The sequence below is a fragment of the Callorhinus ursinus genome, unplaced genomic scaffold (genome assembly GCF_003265705.2).
Source record: "Callorhinus ursinus isolate GAN/ISIS: 27379988/994484 unplaced genomic scaffold, GSC_fseal_2.0 scaffold4, whole genome shotgun sequence".
NCBI lineage: Eukaryota > Metazoa > Chordata > Mammalia > Carnivora > Otariidae > Callorhinus > Callorhinus ursinus.
The window spans coordinates 6,329,418-6,348,403 of NW_027397066.1; the positions used below are offsets into that span (position 1 = coordinate 6,329,418).

General features: G+C 49.8%; 1 protein-coding gene across 4 annotated transcripts in view; it reads left to right on the forward strand.

Annotated features, from left to right (window-relative positions):
• Positions 1-18,986, forward strand: part of STX18 (syntaxin 18) — a 116,482-nt gene that overhangs the window by 91,724 nt on the left and 5,772 nt on the right. For all 4 annotated transcript variants that reach the window (XM_025887183.2, XM_025887184.2, XM_025887186.2 and 1 more), the window contains exons 6-7: positions 3,086-3,201; positions 10,811-10,899. In XM_025887183.2, the coding sequence (XP_025742968.1) occupies positions 3,086-3,201; positions 10,811-10,899 (205 nt within the window). The remainder of the gene's footprint in view (positions 1-3,085; positions 3,202-10,810; positions 10,900-18,986) is intronic.

Genomic DNA, 18,986 nt, shown 5'->3' on the forward strand with positions numbered 1-18,986 from the left:
TGAGTGCTCCATGCTGCATGACTGACTCCCAGTGAAACACTGGATGCCAAGGCCCCAGGGAGCTTTCCAGGTTGACAGTACTCTGTATGTGCCCATGTTCTTGTTGCTGGGAGAATTAGGTGCTGCCTGTCGTATTTCACTGGGAGAAGACAACTGGAAGCTTGCATCTAGGCTTCTCCTGGACTTTCAGGAGTAGAATTGAGTAATTCATCACATCCGTACAACTCCTAGTGCTCATCACAAGTGCCCTCCTCAGTCCCCATCACCCATTTAGCCCACCCCCCCACCTTCCCTCCAGCAACCTCAGTTTGTTCTCTATTGGTAAGAGTCTGTTTTATGGTTTACCTCTCTTTTCCCCCCATGTTCATCTGTTTTGTTTCTTAAATTCCATGAGAACTGATCTCTATATATTTCTTTTTCCCGTCTAGGAGTATGATATCTCTTTCCATTTGTTACAGGGTATTTTTGTATCTTTCAAGAACATCTTTTAGTTTTTCCACACATGGGTTTGGGCTTTTCTTGTTAAATTTATGCTGTGGTATTTGTTGTCATTGTTAGTTTTTTATTGTTTGTTTTGGCTATTGCAAATGGGGTTTTCTCTTTCCCTGAATCTTGTCACTGTCAACCTGGCACTTTCTGAGGAACATTTAAGTCATTGTTTTGTTATTACAAGTAGTGCTGTGATCAATATCCTTATAACTATCTCTCTGTGTATTTGTGAAACTTAGAGTAGCAGATGTATTTTCCAAAGATGGCTGCATCCAAACATGTCCCATCCCACATGGTCTTATTAAAATCAGTTTGTCACTGCTCCACTGGGAGGGAGATGTGAGGTGTGTGTCCCCTCCGCTTGAGCCTGAGGGGACCGTTGTAACTGCCTGGGCCATGGTGTAGGGCAGAAATGACAGCATGTGACTTCCTGGCTGTTATAAAAGGCACTGACGCTTCTGCCGCAGTCTCAAGGGACTGCCTGCTCTGGGGAGACAGTGACACTCGCACGGACCTCTGACGAGGGAACGAGGCTCCCGGCCATCACCCGCTCGGCAGCCATGGGAAGGAGCCTCTTTGGAAGGGGATCCTCCTGCCTGTGGCAAGCCTTCGGGTGATGCAGCCCCATCCAGCATCCGGCTGCACCCTCAGGAAGGACCCGGAGTCAGAACTGCCCGGCCAAGCCACTCCCAAATTTTCTGGACCCAGAAATACTGATGGGTGGTAAATGATTATTGTTGTTTCGAGGCACTAAGCTTTAGACTGATTTGTTTCCCCGCCATTGTCGCTGGATGCTTAGGAAGGTTGATGTTATAGTTACTTTTGAAAATTCTTTTAGGAATGTTCGAGAAGAGCATTTCCTAAACAGCCTTTCTTAGCACCCTGGTCTTTTCCAAAAGCCCCATGAAAATGGTCTCTGCAGTCACAGGTTATTTGGAAAAGACATCCTTTTGGAAATTCAGAATATATTTTAGCATTATTAAAGGCTCTAAAAATCGGTAGCGCCTGGGTGGCTCAGTTGTTAAGCGTCTGCCTTCGGCTCAGGTTATGATCCCAGGGTCCTAGGATCGAGCCCTGCATCGGGCTCCCTGCTCTGCGGGAAGCCTGCTTCTCCCTCTCCCACTCCCCCTGCTTGTGTTCCCTCTCTCGCTGTGTCTCTGTCAAATAAATAAACAAAATCTTAAAAAAAAATCAAGGCTCTAAAAAGTTGTAGAGTAAAATACCCATCTAGCTTTGACTCAGTTTTCTCAGATTCATTTGACCAGAAGCCCCTTTTCATGGAACATGGTGGGTAGACTCTACTCTTCATGGAGCAACTGTTAAGAGCATGCCTCTGAGGCAGGTTCCTTAAGTCACATCCCAGCCCAGCCATTGACTAAGTGTGTGACCTGGGCGAGTTTCCTCACTTCCATATACCTCGGTTTCCTCCTCTGTAAGAAGGTCATCAGTATCATTACCTACCTTATAGGGATGTATGGCCTTAAATAAATTTATCCAGATAGCGTGCTTAGAAAAATGCCCAATACATAATAAGCCCTCAGTAAATGTTAGCTGTGGCATTAACAAGAGCATCCTTGTATGTATTTACATTGTTCCTTTTATGTATAGTCTTCCTGGCTCGTAATATGGAATTCATCATCGATCTTTTTAGCAGTCTACCCATAATTTTTGTAGTGCTGTGTCGACTCCAGGAAAGCTATTACAAGGCTTGTTGTTTCATGATCAACAAGTTTTTTCTCCTACTAGCTAATTACTGACCGTTATAAGGTATCCATTCATTCAACCTGTATTTATTAAACACTGAATGCCAGGCACTCATGTGGGACCCAGGGCTGCGCAGCGACCATGGCCAGCAGTCCAGAGCCCTGCTCTGAGAGCGTGCCCTCCAGCAGAGTGAGGCACGCAGTAAACAAGTGAAGTAGCAAGGTCATCCCAGACGCAGGTAACTGCCTATCAGGAGGACAAGGGCTATGGCACGGTGTGACATGGGGGAGCCTGCTTGAGGTCGGAGAGACAGGGTAGGCCTCTCTGAGTGAGGTGAGCTCGAGCCTAGCCCTGAAGGTGGAAAATAGTACAGCCCTAAGAGGGGCCCTGAGGCTGACGCCAAGTGCAGAGGCCTTGGTTCCTGAGACAAGTCGCTTGTGTATTTATAGTTAACTTATTTAAGATACTACTTATATATACTACATAATGTGTGGGCGTGTGTGTGTGTGTGTGTATTTAGCAACACTTTTGCACTGGTGTGAAACAGCCAGTGTCCTGGATTTGTTGAACAGTCAGCCTCCACCACGCACGTGTTGAGTGCGGTGTCAGTATGTGGGGCAGGTTTGTGCGTTCTTTCTTTCAGCACTTACTGACTGCATTCCTTCCCTCGTGAGCTTTGGTGGGGTGCCCAGTCCTCCCTCTGCAGGCGGTGACCCTGGTCCCTTGTAGTAAGTGCCCTGCTGGAAGGGGTTGGGATGGACACTGCTTAGCAACTCTGCTCCCTGGCAGAGGGCACGGAACACGTGTGCAGGGGTCACACGTGACTCCCTCTGTTGTCAGAATAGAATCTTGCTGTGTCAGCAAATTATATGACTGCTAATTATCTATTTAGATCTAAGCTGGAACCAGAACCAAATACAAAGACGAGAGAATCCATGTCTTCTGAGAAAGTTTCACAGAATCCTTCACAAGACTCTGAAGAAAAACCTGTCACTGAAGAATATCCAGGTATGAATTGAAACCAAAGTCTTGCCTTGCGTCTCTTCCTTATGACGTACTGGCAGAAATACAAAGCAGGAAAAGGAACACAGTCCTAGACATCTTGCGGTGTTTGTACTTGCATAAAGCAAAGGAAACGCAGAAGGGGCAGCCTTTTTCTGTCCCAGTTGGAGCTGATGCCTGTTGGGGCAGGGCGGAAGGATTCCTCCAGCCACCCAGGAGCTGGCAGAGTCCAGGGAAAGGGCCTGAGTTGAAGTGCACCACCAGGGTGGGGGCTGGGGTCTCATGGAAGGTGGAGCACTGCCTCCCCTGCCCCCACGTGGTGCCCTGTCCCGTGATCTCAGCATCCTCTTAGCACTGACTCTGCGTGGCCACCCTGCGTAGGCAGTGCATGCCTAGTTTGCCGGATCTCACATGTAGCAGGGGTGGGATTTTGCTTTGCACGAGTGCCAGGATGATGGTGTGCTTAGGGCCCGGGGGCCAGACGTCTTCCTCAGTCCCCTCGTCCGTGTTATCACAGTGACTGTCATTGCTTGCACGTCTCCCAGATGCCAGGCACTGCCCTGAATCCTTGCAGACACCACCACCATCCTTAGAGCAGCCCCCCTGGGATGGGTTTGGTGGCCCTGTTTTTGAGATGAGCCTTCTGAAAGGCTGTGAGAGGCTGGGAAACTTAAAAACTCATAAATAGTAGATTCAGGATTATATGCAGATCTGTACTGCCCCTCCATCTGATTTATTCCCTGCCTTGTACAAGAGAGGGAATTCCGAATGCCGTGTGGGAATGAGCACCTGAACGATGCCAGGGGCTCTTTCTGTGGTTGGAAACGATGTCAGTGGGGAGAGGTGGGGAGACCAGCACCTAGTGAGCCCTCCACTGTGCTGGGCTCGTGCTGGGCCATCAACAGTTTGAGGCTCATTGGGTCTTTTGAGGTGGTGCTGTCATCATTTTACGTGTGAGGAAATCAAGCTTTGAAGAGATTGTAAAACCTGTCCAAAGTCAAAACCGAGAAAGGGGCAGCACTTGGGTCACTCTTTATAGAGCCTGAGCCTGTCCTCTCTGGTGGCTGCCTTAATCCATAGGCCGGAGGCCTTGCACAGCTCCCATCTCCACTGGTCCCTAATGAAGGAAAACCCCAGCATCACTCATGAACTAACGGGGCCCAGCTTCTCGTAGGACAACACGTAGGGTTATTATGTCTACATTTACTCATGCCTGACACCGCATACTCATTCCATCACTCATTCATCCCAGAAATACCGGTAGGGCTGATGAGAGTGGGGAGAAGCCAATACAGATTCTTGGGGCCCAGCTGAGGGCGGATCTCCAGTGAAGAGCTGTCTGCCCCTGCTGACCCCTGAGCCCACATGGAGTGCTGCTGTGCCAGGCACTGTGCTGGGTGCTGGGGACAGTAGTGAGTAGAAAACAAGACCCCTCTGCTTATAGGAAAACAGATGTTGGTGGAACAATCACACCCATGTAGTATACAATCATTGTAGGTGCTGTGCAATAGAGGGTCCTGGTCGGAGGAGAGATTAGGCCTGTCAGAGAGGTCGGAGAGCTTGATATTTCAGTAGAGACCCAAGGGCCATGAGGAGTGAAGCCTGTCTTTGTCTCGGGCAAGAGCATCACAGGCCGGGGAAAGCAGACGTGTGGAAGCCCCGGGAAGGGAGCATGCCTGGCATGGTGGATGAGCAGCCTGGAGGCTGGAGAGCAGGGCAGAGGGCAGAGGGACAGCAAGTGAGGAAATGCCAGGGCTCCAGGCTGCTCGGGGACTGTGGCTTTTACTCCGTAGGAGGTGGGAAGCCATGGGGAGGTCTGCACGGAGCACGGCCCCACCCAGCTGTGTTTGAGCAGGGCCCCTGCAGTTGCTCTATTGAAGAGAGAAATAAGGACAGTGAAGAGGTTGCTGAAGTCCCCCAGAAACAGGATAATGGTGGAGCACAACACACATGGTAGCAGGGGAGTGGGGGGAAAGTGCTGGAATTCTGGATACATTTTAAAGTAAAACCACAGCATTTGGCTTCCTGTACATGGGACAGGCAGGAAGGAGGGGTCAAGGAAGGTCGTGGAGGTTTTGACAAGGGAGAAGTTTGCTGTCCTTCACTGCGATGTGGGAGATTGGTTTGATCAGGAGCCCAGGGTCGGGCGTGTTAATTTTGAGATGCCTGGCAGAGATGTTGAATAGGGAGTTGGGTTTATGAGTCTGGAGGTCAGGGGGCAGGTCTGTAGGCAGCTTCGATCCCCTGAGACAGGCTGCGATCCCCCGGAATGAGGGTGAGTAAAGAGAGGATGAAGGCCTGAGGCCTCCCAGCACTTCCCGTCTTCCTGCTTTATCCTTCTCCCGGGCACGTGCCACCATCCTTCTGTTTGTTTCACTTGTTAATGTTCTTGACGATCTGTCCCTCCTACTAAAATGTAGGTTCCGTGAGGACAGGGATTCTGTGTGCTGTTCACTGCTCTTAACACTGGCACCCACAACAACGCCTGACACACGGGACGTGCTCAGTAAATCTCTGAAACAGCACATCACTGAAAACAGCGAAAGGACAGAGGAGGGTGATCGGGGAACACTGATTGCTTTTAGTTGCTGTGGAAGCGTTTCCTAATGGAGAAGGAACTTCATGCCCCTGGACAATAGGAAATACACCGTCAAGTCCCGATTTATATTTTTATCTTAAAGTCAGTATTTGTTGTTTTATAATCACGAGGTTCTCTCCTGACTCAGCCAGCCCACCAGATATTAAGGGCGCGCTCTCCAGTTTAGCTCCTGACCCCCGCGTAGGAGACAGGATTGTATGAAGATTGTCTCTTCTGAGGCTGTCATGGTCCCAGCTCTAGCACCTCCTGGCACTTCTGAGTGTCAGTTCCCCCATTTTTAAAATGGGGGTGATGACACCTTTTAGGGGTGTGGGGAGGAGGGTGTGAGGTTGTTATTGGTGTTGTCTTTGCTTACTGCTCTCCTAGCATCTTGAGACACTCCCCCACCCTCATCTTGGTCCTGGGATGTCTCTGAGATGCCCTGTGGCCAGTGCTCTCCTGCCTTCTCCCCTGCACCCTAGCACCTGCCTGCTTCTGCCGGCTCAGCCTCCCTGCCCCCCAACTCCACAGACCCCCCTTTCCTTCAAATCATTTAGTGATGCTTGTTATGTCCTCTTTTGCTTAGCTACACGGAATCCCAAAGACTTGTAAAATCAGAATATTAAAAGTGTACACAATTTCCTGTCTGTACAAATTCCTGCATATATAACAGATTTTTAAATATTTCAGTTTTGTTGTTTTTTTCCCCCAAGAGAAAGCTATTACCATTGCTGTATCCCACCTTTATCTATTACCTGTTTGTGGGTCTGTAAGGGAAGAGAAGAAACCAGGCTGCAGCTTAGAGTCATGGAAGCAACTTTGGAGTCAGATTAACCTGGTTTTGCAGCCTGGTCTCTGCCCTGAGCTGTGACCCTGGACGAGTTATGTAAATTCTGAGCCTGTGCTTTCTTGTGGTGTCGTGTGGCCATGGTTCGTTGTGAGCATCACGTGAGCTAGCACATGAAGGGCCTAGCAGTGTCCGACGTGTACAGTCGATGTTCCACAAACCGCATGTCTTATGTTGGTTTGTAGAGCTGGCTACGAAGAGATCCACTGCTTGACACCAGGGATTGGGCAGTATCCTTCTTCAAATGTAGCATTGAAAGTCACTAAGATAGCAAAGGAAAGTAAAATCTAGATTAGAAAGGAAGTTTTCTCTATTCACAAACTACCTAATACTATATACAAAAAATTTTAAGGAATCTACCAAAATAAAAAACAATGAATGAGTTCATCAAGGTCGTAGGATACAAAGTCAGTATACAAAAATCAATTTCATTTTTCTATATTCTCAGTGAATAATCCGAAATGAAATTTAAAAAGCAACAATTCCCTTATAGCACCAAAAAGACTAAAGTACTTGGGGAATAAGTTCAACAAAAGTATAAAACTTACGTTTTGAAAATTCAAAAATATTGTTGAAAGAAATTAAAGATGATCCAAATAAATGGAAAAGCATCCCAAGTTTGTGGTTGAGAAAGAATTAATGTTATTAAAATGACAGTATACCCCAAATTGATCAACATACAGACATGAAGTGAGCACGTGCTGTTGGAAAAATGGCGCCAGTGGACTTGCTGGACTCAGGGTTGCCACAGACCTTCACTTTGACAAAACGCAGTGTCTGTGAAGTGCAAGAAAGTGAAGCACCATACAACAAGGGATGTGGCCAAGGATGTGGCGATCAGAACCTTCATTCGGGTAAAACTTCTCCAGGCAGAGGACCAAGCCAGCAAAGAGGTGTGGGGGGAGCCGAGCTTGGCATGTGGCAACGCGCGTGCGCACTCACGGGCTGAGGCACCAGTGAGGACGGCACAGGGACAGACGAGATGGGGACCGAGGCCAGAGCCTACAGGCCTTACAGGCCACGGTCAAGGTTTGCCTTTGATTCTGCGTGTGGCCAGAAGCCCCTGGAGGTTTTCAGGCTGAGAGTGGCAGGTCTGGCACACAGCTGAGTATGGAAGAAGTGGCAGCTGTGGACTTGTCCAGATCTGTTGCAGGTTGTGTGACAGTGTCGCACGGCAGGACAGCAGTGGTGATGGGGGTGGTCGTCGAGAGAAGCGCTCCAACTCCAACCGTAGTTTGGAGCTGCAGATGAACTCGTAGGTGGGGTGGGAGATGTGAGGGACAGAGGGACGGAGCACCAGGGCTTGGGGCTGGAGCAGCCTGGTGGACGGTGAGGAGGAAGGCAGGAGGAAGAGTTGTCTGGCAGCAAGGCTCGGGGGGAGTGGGCGGGGCGGCACCAGAATTCTCGTCTACGCGTGCTAGGGCTGGGGCGCCTGATGGACTTTCAGGTGGAGACAGTGAGCCGGTGGTCGGAGTGAGCCTAGAGCTCAGGGAGGGCCTCAGGGCTGGAGACACCTGGGAGTCGTGAGGCTAGGCCATGCAGAGCCCCAGGCCCGTGTGCGCTCACCCGGGAGCGCGTGCGGGAGGGGAGAAGTCTGCGCCCACCTCTCTGCTGCTGCCCTGTTGTCTGGGGGCCTTTGACATTTCGTTCATCCCGACCTTGATGCTGGCGGGTCAGTCTTACTCCCCAAGTCCCAGCTGCCCCCCCCCCCCCCCCCCGCCGCGGGGTTGCACATCTGCCCGCGGACATGGTGCTAAGCGTGTCTACAGTTTGCAGAAGGACTTTTTAAGTCGGGGCCACGTGGAATCCTTTGGCTTCGCTGTTCAGCTTTTCATTTCTCTTTTGAAACATGAGCTATAACTTAAAAAATACTTCGGGATAGGACTAGGTGGTATAGTTCTAGGCAGAGCTTGCCACGCTCCTGTTTTTTAAAAAAACCGCTAGTTGGGTTACTTTTCATTTAGTCAGCAGTATCCAGCAGCTCTGTGGTCATATAGCACTTTTGTCCTCGTCAGATGTTTAGGCCGCCGCCTTCCATATTCGTACTATGCCAGCACAGGGTCTGCATGGACCCGTTGTTTGTTTTTTGTTTTTTAAGATTTTACTTATTTTAGAGAGAGTGAACGACCTGGGAGTAGGGGAGGAGCAGAGAGAGAGAATCTGAAACAGACTCCCCACTGAGCCCGGAGCCCAACGGGGGGCTTGATCTCATGACCATGAGATCATGACTGGAGCTGAAATCGAGAGTCAGACGCTCGACTGACTGAGCCACCCAGGCGCCCCCTTCATGTACCCATCTACAGTTTGTTTTCTTACACTCGTTTCCCCTAGCATTAAGATGGGTCTGGTTATTTGTGAATACTTCCTACACTTCTTGAATGAGCCACTGTTCCTGCCCTCAGGGAGCTCACAGTTGATGGGAAAGGTGGACCCCGACGGCTACCGAGGTCAGCAGCTTGCTGAGCATGCAGCCTCTTTGCAAATTGGACATTCCAGCTCAGAGCTCAGTTATCCTTGGAGCTGATGCGAATGACGTTTCTGTGTTCCTAATTTTGTGTTCTTATCCTTGACATCAGAGTCAAAGCTTGATGTGGATGCCATAATGAGGTCACATAGGAAACAGAGGGCTCTAGGGGTGGAGGTGGGGTGAGTTAAAAGTGCAGAGGCTCCTATCTAAAGATGTCCTGTCTGAAAAACAGCTCACCAGTTTCAGTGGGTGCCTTCAGTCTCTCTTTTATATATCAGTTATATATGTTTATTATATTTACATGTATATTATATATAAATGTTTTTTATAAATATAATTCTAGCAAAAACTGCCATTTATTTTAAACTTGCACAGTGTTCTGGATGACCTGGAGATTTTTTTGTGAGGATGCATTTGGAATGGTAATACTTTATACACAGGGTCTGCCTAAATTGCTTTCTCTGAATTGGTGCTATCATACATTCTTTTCCTTTATCAGTCTCAAAACAAAAACTCTGGACTTTTGCCCATGTCGTGGGGCTGAGCTCAGCTCTGGGAAATTTCCTGAAGTTGAGGAAGAAAAGAAAAAGAAGCAGTACTTGGCAGCCCCTTGACAAGCCTAGAAGCACCGCTGAGACACAAATACCAGACGCAAAGTCACCTTTAGAAAGAGAGACTCCGTTACAGTGTGTACCAGGGGCAGATCACTTCCATCCACTCCCCTGTTCCCTCCGCACCCCCTTCGAGCCAGGCAGGCCTCTCTAGCATGGTCCTGGGTGGCACAGCCCTTCCTGGGAACCTGAGCTGTTGGTTCACTTCATCAAGTATCCATCACCTGTTTGTGTGATTGTGGTCAAAAAGTTCTGGAAGGTGTTCCTCCACCTCCAGTCCGCAGTTCGTGCTCAGGTACCTATCCTGGAGTACACCAAAGAGCGCCCGAAGGATGGACTGGCACATGGTACCATTATACTAGTGAGAAACCCAGATAACCCAAGGTTTATCAGTGGAGGTACAGCTACGTAAGGGACAGTGCATCCTTACAACGGAATGTTACGCAGCAGCTTAAAAGAGTGAAGCAGATCTATGTGACTGACGTAGGATAATCTCCAAGATATGGTGAAGTCATAAACAGCAAGTTTCAGAACAGCATGCTAACCCACAAAACTCCATATTGTTTCTAGACTGAAGTGTGGGGGGAAGGCAGGGAGTTGCATCTCTGCGTGTATGTGAACGTGCTAGGTCAAGTCAAAGTGCTGACAGTAGTTACTTCTGGGAGAGAAATAGGATTAGGGAGCAGTCTGTCATTTCCTGTATTTTTTTTTTTTTTTAATGAAAACACCTATATATTCAGCAGTGTTTAGAAAGCAGGGGGTGGGGGACGTGGCGTGAGTGTGTGAGTTTGTGTTTTGAGGTAAAATATACTTGAAGACTGGTTCTGAAGACTGTCCCTTTGGTCTGCAACCATTGCTGAGATCACCGTGGCACTGGCGCTGTGCATGAGGCGCCTTCTCGCCCCCACACAAGTGCACACACATGTGCACGCACGCACACGCCTCAGCACGGTAGGAGAACCACGGTGCGGCGCCTCAGTAACCGGATGTGGACAAAGCTGTGCGATCCCGTTCCACCCCATGTTCACAACGTGCCTGCATCCCAAGCCAGCCTCCTAAAGTGAGTTGTTTTGCCTTCTGCTTTTCTTCTTCTTCTTCTTCTTTTTTAACAGAGAAGGTTCCGGCTGAATCGCAACCTGAACTGGGCACCTGGGGAGATGGCAAAGGTGACGATGAATTATCCCCAGAAGAAATACAAATGGTAAGGCTATTCTCTGCCCAGTCAGGTGTTGTCTAACTGGTGTTAGTTAGGAGGTCATCCTAAATGCCCTTGCTCTGTTATACCAGGTTTTAAAAGTTATAAATAAATATTTTAGATACAGTTTTTCCACTTGATTTCCTAATTCTTAATATGCTTTTCATAAGTTTTAAATTTGCAGTAGCATAATTGAAGAAGAAATTGTGTTGGAATAATTTTACTAATATTAGATTTCTTTTCAGCTGCAGTAAAATAGTCCTCCAGACTAAATGGGTCTTTTATAATTACTGCTGTGGTGCTTTTTAATTATTTGAATTGCTGGTGTTATGCTAATGTGGAGAAAGCATAAGTAATGACTGAAGAATGAAGAGTAACACCTTAACTGCTAAGGTCTAGTTGCCAGTTGTAGGCTGTCCTCTCTGGGTGAGTTTCAAAAGGAAACTGATAGTTCTGGCACGAGCGCCTGCCAGCTCATTTACTGCAGTGCCTGTATACACTTCAGACGTTGGTGTGATCGAGCCAAATGGAATCTGTCTTCCTGGGGCGGGGAGCAGGTGTTTCCTAGCGCGGCCCTGGCAAAACACTGTCCTCTGCCTACGGAGCTAGGAACCCGGGTCCCACTTGGCGCATTTCATTGGCTATCCCTGACAAGTGACAACACCTTAGCTTGTGCAGCAGTTGACGGGGGACAGGACTTTGCTGGGGTCATCTTCACCGTGATCCTCTTAACAGTCAGGCTCAGAGGTGGTGGCGCGTCACCATCTCCTGTTAACTTGGGCAAAAAGCGGTAAAGTGGCCCAAAGTGCTCTAGTTAACGAGTGGTAGAGGTTACTAATCCTCAGTTCCCCGATTCCTAACCTAAAGCTCCTGTTCCAGAAGAGAGGTAGTAGAGCTCTGAGCCAAAAGCTCTGTCAAGTAAGAAAGAGATCCAGTCTCATCCCGGCCTTGAGCCTCTTGGACTGAGGCGTCTGTGTTGCCAGGCTCTTTCTCTCCACTTGTCTTCATACCTTGCAGGTCTCAACTGCTGTGTTCTCAGAGACGCCTTCCCGACCACCCAGCCTGCAGAGGCCCCCAGCCACTCTTTCCCTGTACCCCACTTTATTCCCTGTCCCTCCACGAGAGCAGGAACTTGTCTGTTTTTGTGGCCATAGTCCCAGAGCCTAGAATGGTGTTCGAACAATGAGCGCCTTTGATGAGTGTCATAGGCAGGATCATCAGTAAGCATTACTAGAACATTCTCACTTTAAGTTATTACTGCTATTATGTATACTCATGAATGTCCCCTATATGCCAGGCCTTTTACATATGTTGTCTTATTTAATCTTTGTAACAGTCCAGTGAAGCAGGAATATCCCTCTGTACATTTGGAAAAAATAAGGCACCAAACCTCTAAAGCCCTCCAAGGTCGCAGGGCCAGTAGAGCCAAGCCACGTCCTGTGGCCTGAGCCCTGGCTGCAAACCCTGCACTCTTCCCTGTATCACAGTTCACTGGAGCCCCTGAGGGGATCTGGTGGTCTAAGGGAGTGTAGCCGGTATTGGAGCCGTGTGGCAAACTGACATGGGCATCCTCCCGGGGTCCGCTGAGCAGTGGCACATGCGCGGGTCTGCAGGCGGGGCCCCGCGAGGGTGGCCAGGTGCACGGGTCCTCTCTCTTGAACATCGGCTTTCAGGGGCAGAGCGCTGACTCAGAATCTTCCTGCTTTCCAGACTTGCTGTTTCTTCTCCGAGCCAGACCCACGGTGGGGCTCATGAGTGAGTGAGCCAACCAGGAGGGTCATGCGTCACAGTGCCAGGCACCCAGCAAATGCTCACACGGTCCCCCAGCCTTCCCCCCTCGGAGTGGCAGCACACCTGTCTGCTGCATGGGCTGGAAGACACCGGCCAGGGCACAGATGCTCGGGCCACAGCTGCACGTGTGCAGAGGGGACTGAGGTGTGCCTGCCATACTCACAGCAGCATCAAGGGGTCACGTGGGTGGGAACTGCAGCTCAGTGGAGTTTTATATGTATTTTATACACAACATGGTTTCACAGACATTTACTCCCCCCCAGACGAGTGGTTCCTCTTTAAAATCAGCCCCTTAGAAGCGCAAAACTGGTCGCAGTGATAGTCCTGTTAGCCGTGACTTGCCTAGGACTTGCTTTGGGGACACCCTCAGAGCCTGTGGTATATGCTTTGGAAGAATCAGCAGAGCTGTCTTTGTTTTTTACAGGCAAAAATAATTCTGAGCTAAGGGACTAAGTCAACTTTAAGTGGCTTGCCAGGCCCCTGCCTTCCTCCAGATTCTCCCAGGTTCCAGCATGCACCCTCTGACTTTGAGTAGGTGCTCCATGCCCCCCAGGCCCAGCAGACGTGGGAGCCAGAAGCCTTGAATGTGGAGGGTGGCTAAGGAAAGACTGCAGTGTGGGTTCCAGTTAGGAGGTGACAGGGGGTCGGTCAGGGTGCAGCTGTGGAGGCAGAGATGAGAGAGGTGCGGGGTAGTGGCCTGGACTGGGAGGAGGAGCCTGGAGCTTTCTGACTTGGGAAAAAGTGCTGGCAGTCAGAAGGGAGAGCAGGCTGGGCGGGTCAGGGGATGCCGAATTTCATTTTAGACAGGTGTGTGTTTGGGGCACCTCTGGGACATCCCTGGGAAGTGTTTGGTGGGCAGTGGGATTCGAGGCTCAGGCTAGAGACGTGAATATGGGAGACATCCTACTGCTGATGTTTGAAACAGTTCATCCCGGGGAGAGCGGAGCAAGGCAAAGGACATTGCCCTGGGGATGCTCCGCAGGGAGGCAGGCTGAGGCAGGGGAGCCAGCCAATGGAAGGGAAGGACAGTTAGATCATACTCCCTTCTTCTATAGCCAGATGATGGCAGAAGTTTCTTAAAATCTCAGTTTCTCTTCAGTTTGTACAGAATTTTATTAATGAAAATAATGATTTCACGTTCCCCCAAATAATGTAACAGGACCTGCATTTCTTTGCTGGAGAAAAAATATGCATAGCTCCATCTCTTGAATGATTTGTACATAAGCAGAATTTACTTTCTGTTTTAAGGCTTTTTTCTTTCCTTTTATACACTTCATAAGTGAAGTAGCTAGGATAAGAGTCAGTTGTTTGCCAGAGAAGTTTGCCTTCCTCCTGTGGGTAGTGGTGAGCAGCAGAAGTTTGTTAACCTTTGCCAATGCATGACCTTTAGAAGCCTCTAGACGAATGCTGGGGTGGACCAGAGGAAGACTGGTACCCAGGATGTCTGTAGTCTACTGATGCCCCATCCCAGTGAGAGGTGATGAAAGTGCATCTACTGATGCCCCATCCCAGTGAGAGGTGATGAAAGTGCGTGGGCTTGGAGACTCGACAGAGTCAGTTACAAATCCTCTTTGTATCACTTACTGTCTGTGTAATTTGGGGCAAGAAGATTAGCTTCAGTGAACTTGAGTGTGGCAGAAATCACCACCCCACAGAACTGTTGGGAATGCAGTAGCTTGTGGAAGAGTACCCAGCAGTGCGCAGGGCCCATGGGAGCTGCTCAGCTGGTGTCAGCCCCTGGGCACATCCGCACTCACGGCACATCTCTGGAACGGGATTTAGCCAATGGAGAGGAAGATTAAGGATTCCCGTCATTAGGCTTTTCTGTGCCTGATGACTGCTGATGCCCCGTGCTTCCACTTCCTGGTCCTGTACTGAGTCACTGTCTGTAAACATGCTCCTGACCATTTCCAATAATGCTAGTTATTTCAGGGTCCCAGTACCGGTGACTGAAGCCATCGGAACCGGCAAGACCTCCCTAATTTGTACTGTGTTCCTGCAAGTGGATTGGGCAGCAGGATATGATGTTCAGAACTTTGATGGCCACCTATTTAATGTTCAGTTAACCTCTCTCTTAATTGGAAATGATAGCTAAGTTCCATATCTAACAGTTTGGCCAACCCAAATCTTACTTAACAGGCTCAACCCTGAACATGAAGAGAAAGAAGCAGGGCACTATTGGTTTTAAATTGGAAAGGGTTTGTAGCAAATTTTGGTCATAATTCATAATCCCTGTTTTGGAATTTTTCCTCAGGGTAAAATAATGAATTAAGCCCTATAATATCAATTTAATTCATTATTTCACCCATAGGAGCAGTTGTTACATGTTCCAAAATAGTTGCAGAGTGTTACATGATTTGCACAGTGAATTTCCATTTATAACCCATGATGCAGGTATATTAACGTTTGCATTAATATAAGCAGATGTTTTGTGGTCAGGCTGAGTGAAACCAAATTGTTTTCTGATGTTACATAGAGAAAATACCTCCTTTTCTAAGCCTGCATTCATTTTACTTGCCTCAAGTGAAACCATCTGCATGTATTGATGTATTCCTTAGCATAATTTTTAAAGATGTGCATATGACTTCTGTTCTTAAACCTACATGAAAGGTGTCCCTAGCCCCTGTCCCCTGTGGTAGCCCCTGGAAGCACCAGGTGCCTGGCTGGCAAGGCTTTCGATCTGTGGCCACGCTCATTGCAAGAGTTGTTGGTAGAATCTGGGCTCCACACGGCTGAGGGCTGAGGTCCACACCTTGGGGAGGTTTCAGGTTCACGGGGGCAGATGTGTGAGGAGGGAGGTGAGGGTCACAGATCCCCGAGTATGAAGCTATTGGGCACAGATAATCACATCTGAAGACCCCCGAGAGGTCCTGGGCCAGGGGGGCAGACTGCTTTCTAGGCTGAGCCCCTGTGGGTTCATAGTCTTCGGTTCAGTTAGCTGCTCTTGCGTCTTTGCAATGCAAATAACCTTTTCTGGCCTCATTTTACACTCAAAGGCCTTTGTAGGAGTGATTTTCTTTTTAAAACTATAGTAAAGAGGATTAGATTAGAAAAGGATTTCTGTAACAATGTATTCACAATGTGGATTTGCATCCTTTAAACCAGATTATAAACCCTTTTGGGGCCCCCTATTTGGAAGTCTAACTGACTTCTAAATGGAATAAAGCCGTTAAATAATACTGCCTAACACGCATGTAACACACACCACATGCCAAGTACTGCTCTGAGCACTTCAGCATTTATTAATGTGTGCCACCCCATGTGGTGGGGACTGTTGCAGGCCCCATTTTATGGAGAGCTCCCGAGTCCTAGACCTTTAAATGTGGTGCCTACCACTGTGGTTTAGGGGTCAGGGGGAGGCTGCTGGGGGCATCGTGTCTGTGAGAGCAAACAGTATGGAGTGGAAGGGGCCATGGCAGGAGGCCCACAAAGACAGTCTGGCTATTCTCATGCCTCTCAGACCCTTCTTGTCCACCTTACCCATCATGCAGGCCGCACGTCCCCCTTTCCAGTGCCTCACAGAGATGGGTGACGTGTATCTTAGACCAGCTGGGTTTGCCTTTCCCGGGGGCCTGTGGATACCCCTGTCCTTGGTGCTGACCATGGAGCCCAGGCCCTGCACCTTGTGAAGTCCCTGTCCCTGTGGGGGACAGATGTTGTGTGAGCGTTTCTCATGCTGGAGAGAGAGAGATGACTGGGAGACACAGCGGCCCTCTAAAGTTTGAAACCAGAGAGGTGGAAGGGGCCTTCAGAGCATTTCATGACTCATTTTGCATATCTGGAATCTCACTCCCAGAGAGATTAATAATAACAATTAGCACTTAGTGAGGGCTTCCTGTGTGCCATGCATTTTGTAAGCAACTTATATGTATTAGCACATCTTTCTCTTAACAACTGCTAGTTAAGTACTATTCTCATCCCATTTTCGTGACGAAGACAGAGGCACAGGAAAGTTATCTGCCCAAAGGCATACAGCTTAGAAAGTGGAGGAGCCATCCCTCCCCACCCTCGCATCCTCACCACACCTGTTCACAAGGAGGCCCTGTCACATGACTGGCCAGACAGAAGCCAGTGACTGGTCCAGGGTCATCCAAGGAGTTACCACAAGGCCACAGGGGCTGGCTCACTGAAGTCCCAAGCATGTCCACCGCCTGCCCCTGCTGGCCAGCATTTGTCGCTCCCTGTCTTATCAGCAGATGAGACGTGAAGTATACGGGTTTGCCACTGCAACAGCATCAGAAACCACCCTGAGATCTGGTGCAAGTGAATGTTGTCAGCAGCCTGACCAGTACCCGATCTACCTGAGCCCTGCCAGGTCTCATGAAGTGACTACCTTGCACTTGGCTGTGGGAAACAGGTTTTGTTGTTTCTGGAAACACGGTGTCATTGTAACTCCCACCCCCAAATGGAGGCCGCTTTCCATGAAGATCTTGGCCTCGGCACCCCTCTCTCCTCAGCCCTATGGCTGCTTGACTCCTTGAGGCATTTGTTTCTCTCACTTCCTCCGGGGACTGGGTACTTCTCGGTGGCCTTAAGAATCCAGGGATTGAAAGGAAATCAGAGCCAGAATCCAGTCCCACTCCTGACTGCTGCTGACAGGAGTCCTGCAGAAGTAACAGTTACCCGGAGGCCTTAAAGGAGGTGCGGCGGGGGCCACGTGCCCTGGATTTGGGGAGGAAACAGCTTTGTTCCCAGGGGACATTCCAGTAATAATAAACTACCTCAAACCCCTACTTAATCTTGCTTAGGAACAGTTTAAAAAGCAAAAAAGGGCTGAGGATTTAAAAGGACAGGGCCATCTTTTGTTGTTAGAAAAATAAGAAAATGCCCCCTGCAAAAATAAGTAAATAAAAAAACCCTGAGTAGTACCTGGGAGAATTCTTGAAAGTAAATTAGTACCTACATGCTAAGTAATTGTATTTTTCCTTAAATACTGGACTCTTTTTTTTTTTTTTTAAGATTTTATTTATTTGACAGAGAGCGAGAGCAAGAACACAAGCAGGGGGAGTGGGAGAGGGAGAAGCAGGCTTCCCGCTGAGCAGGGAGCCCGATGCGGGGCTTGATCCCAGGACGCTGGGATCATGACCTGAGCCGAAGGCAGATGCTTAATGACTGAGCCACCCAGGCGCCCCAAATCCTGGACTCTTAAGTAACTGTTAACAGAGCTGATACCTTCAAACTCCAGAGTGAAGCTTTTATTCCCTTAAACAGCCTGCTCCATGCACAATGAGAAGGGCCGTCTGGGTACCGTGTGGGCAGCCAGCAAGGCAGCCCGCCGCCGGGGGCTGGGGTGGCCCTTCAGACGCTTCCCCAGCACATCTGCCCCTCTGCAAGCTGTGCTCGCCCCCCTCAACCCCAGTCTTCTGACCCAGTGGGTCTGGGGTCTCGGAGTGGAGGTGTCTTTGTGTTTGGACAAGCAGCAGGGCTGGGGACTGGTGCCCTGGAGCGTGTCAGGCCCTGCCCTGCGCTGGGGGGGGGGCAGAGGGGAAGGCCCCACCCCAGGAGGGAAGATGCCCCAATAGGGGCGAGAAATGTAGCGATGGGCCAAGTGCAGAGGAGCTTTTTACAAGAGGAGATGGAGGAAGGTGATTAATTCTGCCTGATGTCTCTGGTCACCAGGAAGGTGCCTAGGCCGGCTTTCAAGGGACCATTAGCTCCCAGCTAGCCTGTGCTGAGGGCGGGCGGCAGGCTCCAGGAGAAGGCCGCACCTCTGCGCCGATCTGCAGGGCCACAGGACGGGGCTGGTGTGGGGCGGTGTGATGTGACAGGCATCTTGGACCGCTCTGACCGAGGGGTGGGGGGCAGACTGGAAGAGACTGAAAGATGATGGGAGCAGAGCTTAGGTGCCAGGGAAGGGGCGGGTGCGGCACGGGTGTGGCGACAGGGCGGAGGGCACCCAACGGAGGGCTGGAGGGACACGAGAGGAGGAAGTGACCCCCCCCAACCATGTCCAGTGAGTAGGAGTGAGCGAGGCACACGGGGAGGACGGGGAAACGCAGGGAGGGGTGAGGAGGTGTAGCAAAGGGAGCAGGGTGGGCAGGTGCAGGGGTGAGGGAGCACAGCTCCTTCCCTCCCCGTGAAGTGGGAGCCAGATGGGACGGCAGGGAGACCGTGGGTCCTTGGGTGTGACATGCTCAGCATGGCTTTGGTGACCGCTGTGACTTTCATAAGCATTTTCTCTTCCCTCCGCTGTCTTACTGGGCAAGGGGTAGCCGGATCTTCAGTCGGATGGCAAAGCCTCCGGATGGCAAGAGCTTGCTTCCATTTGCTCCCCCACGCAGCGCCTGGCACGGACAGTGTGT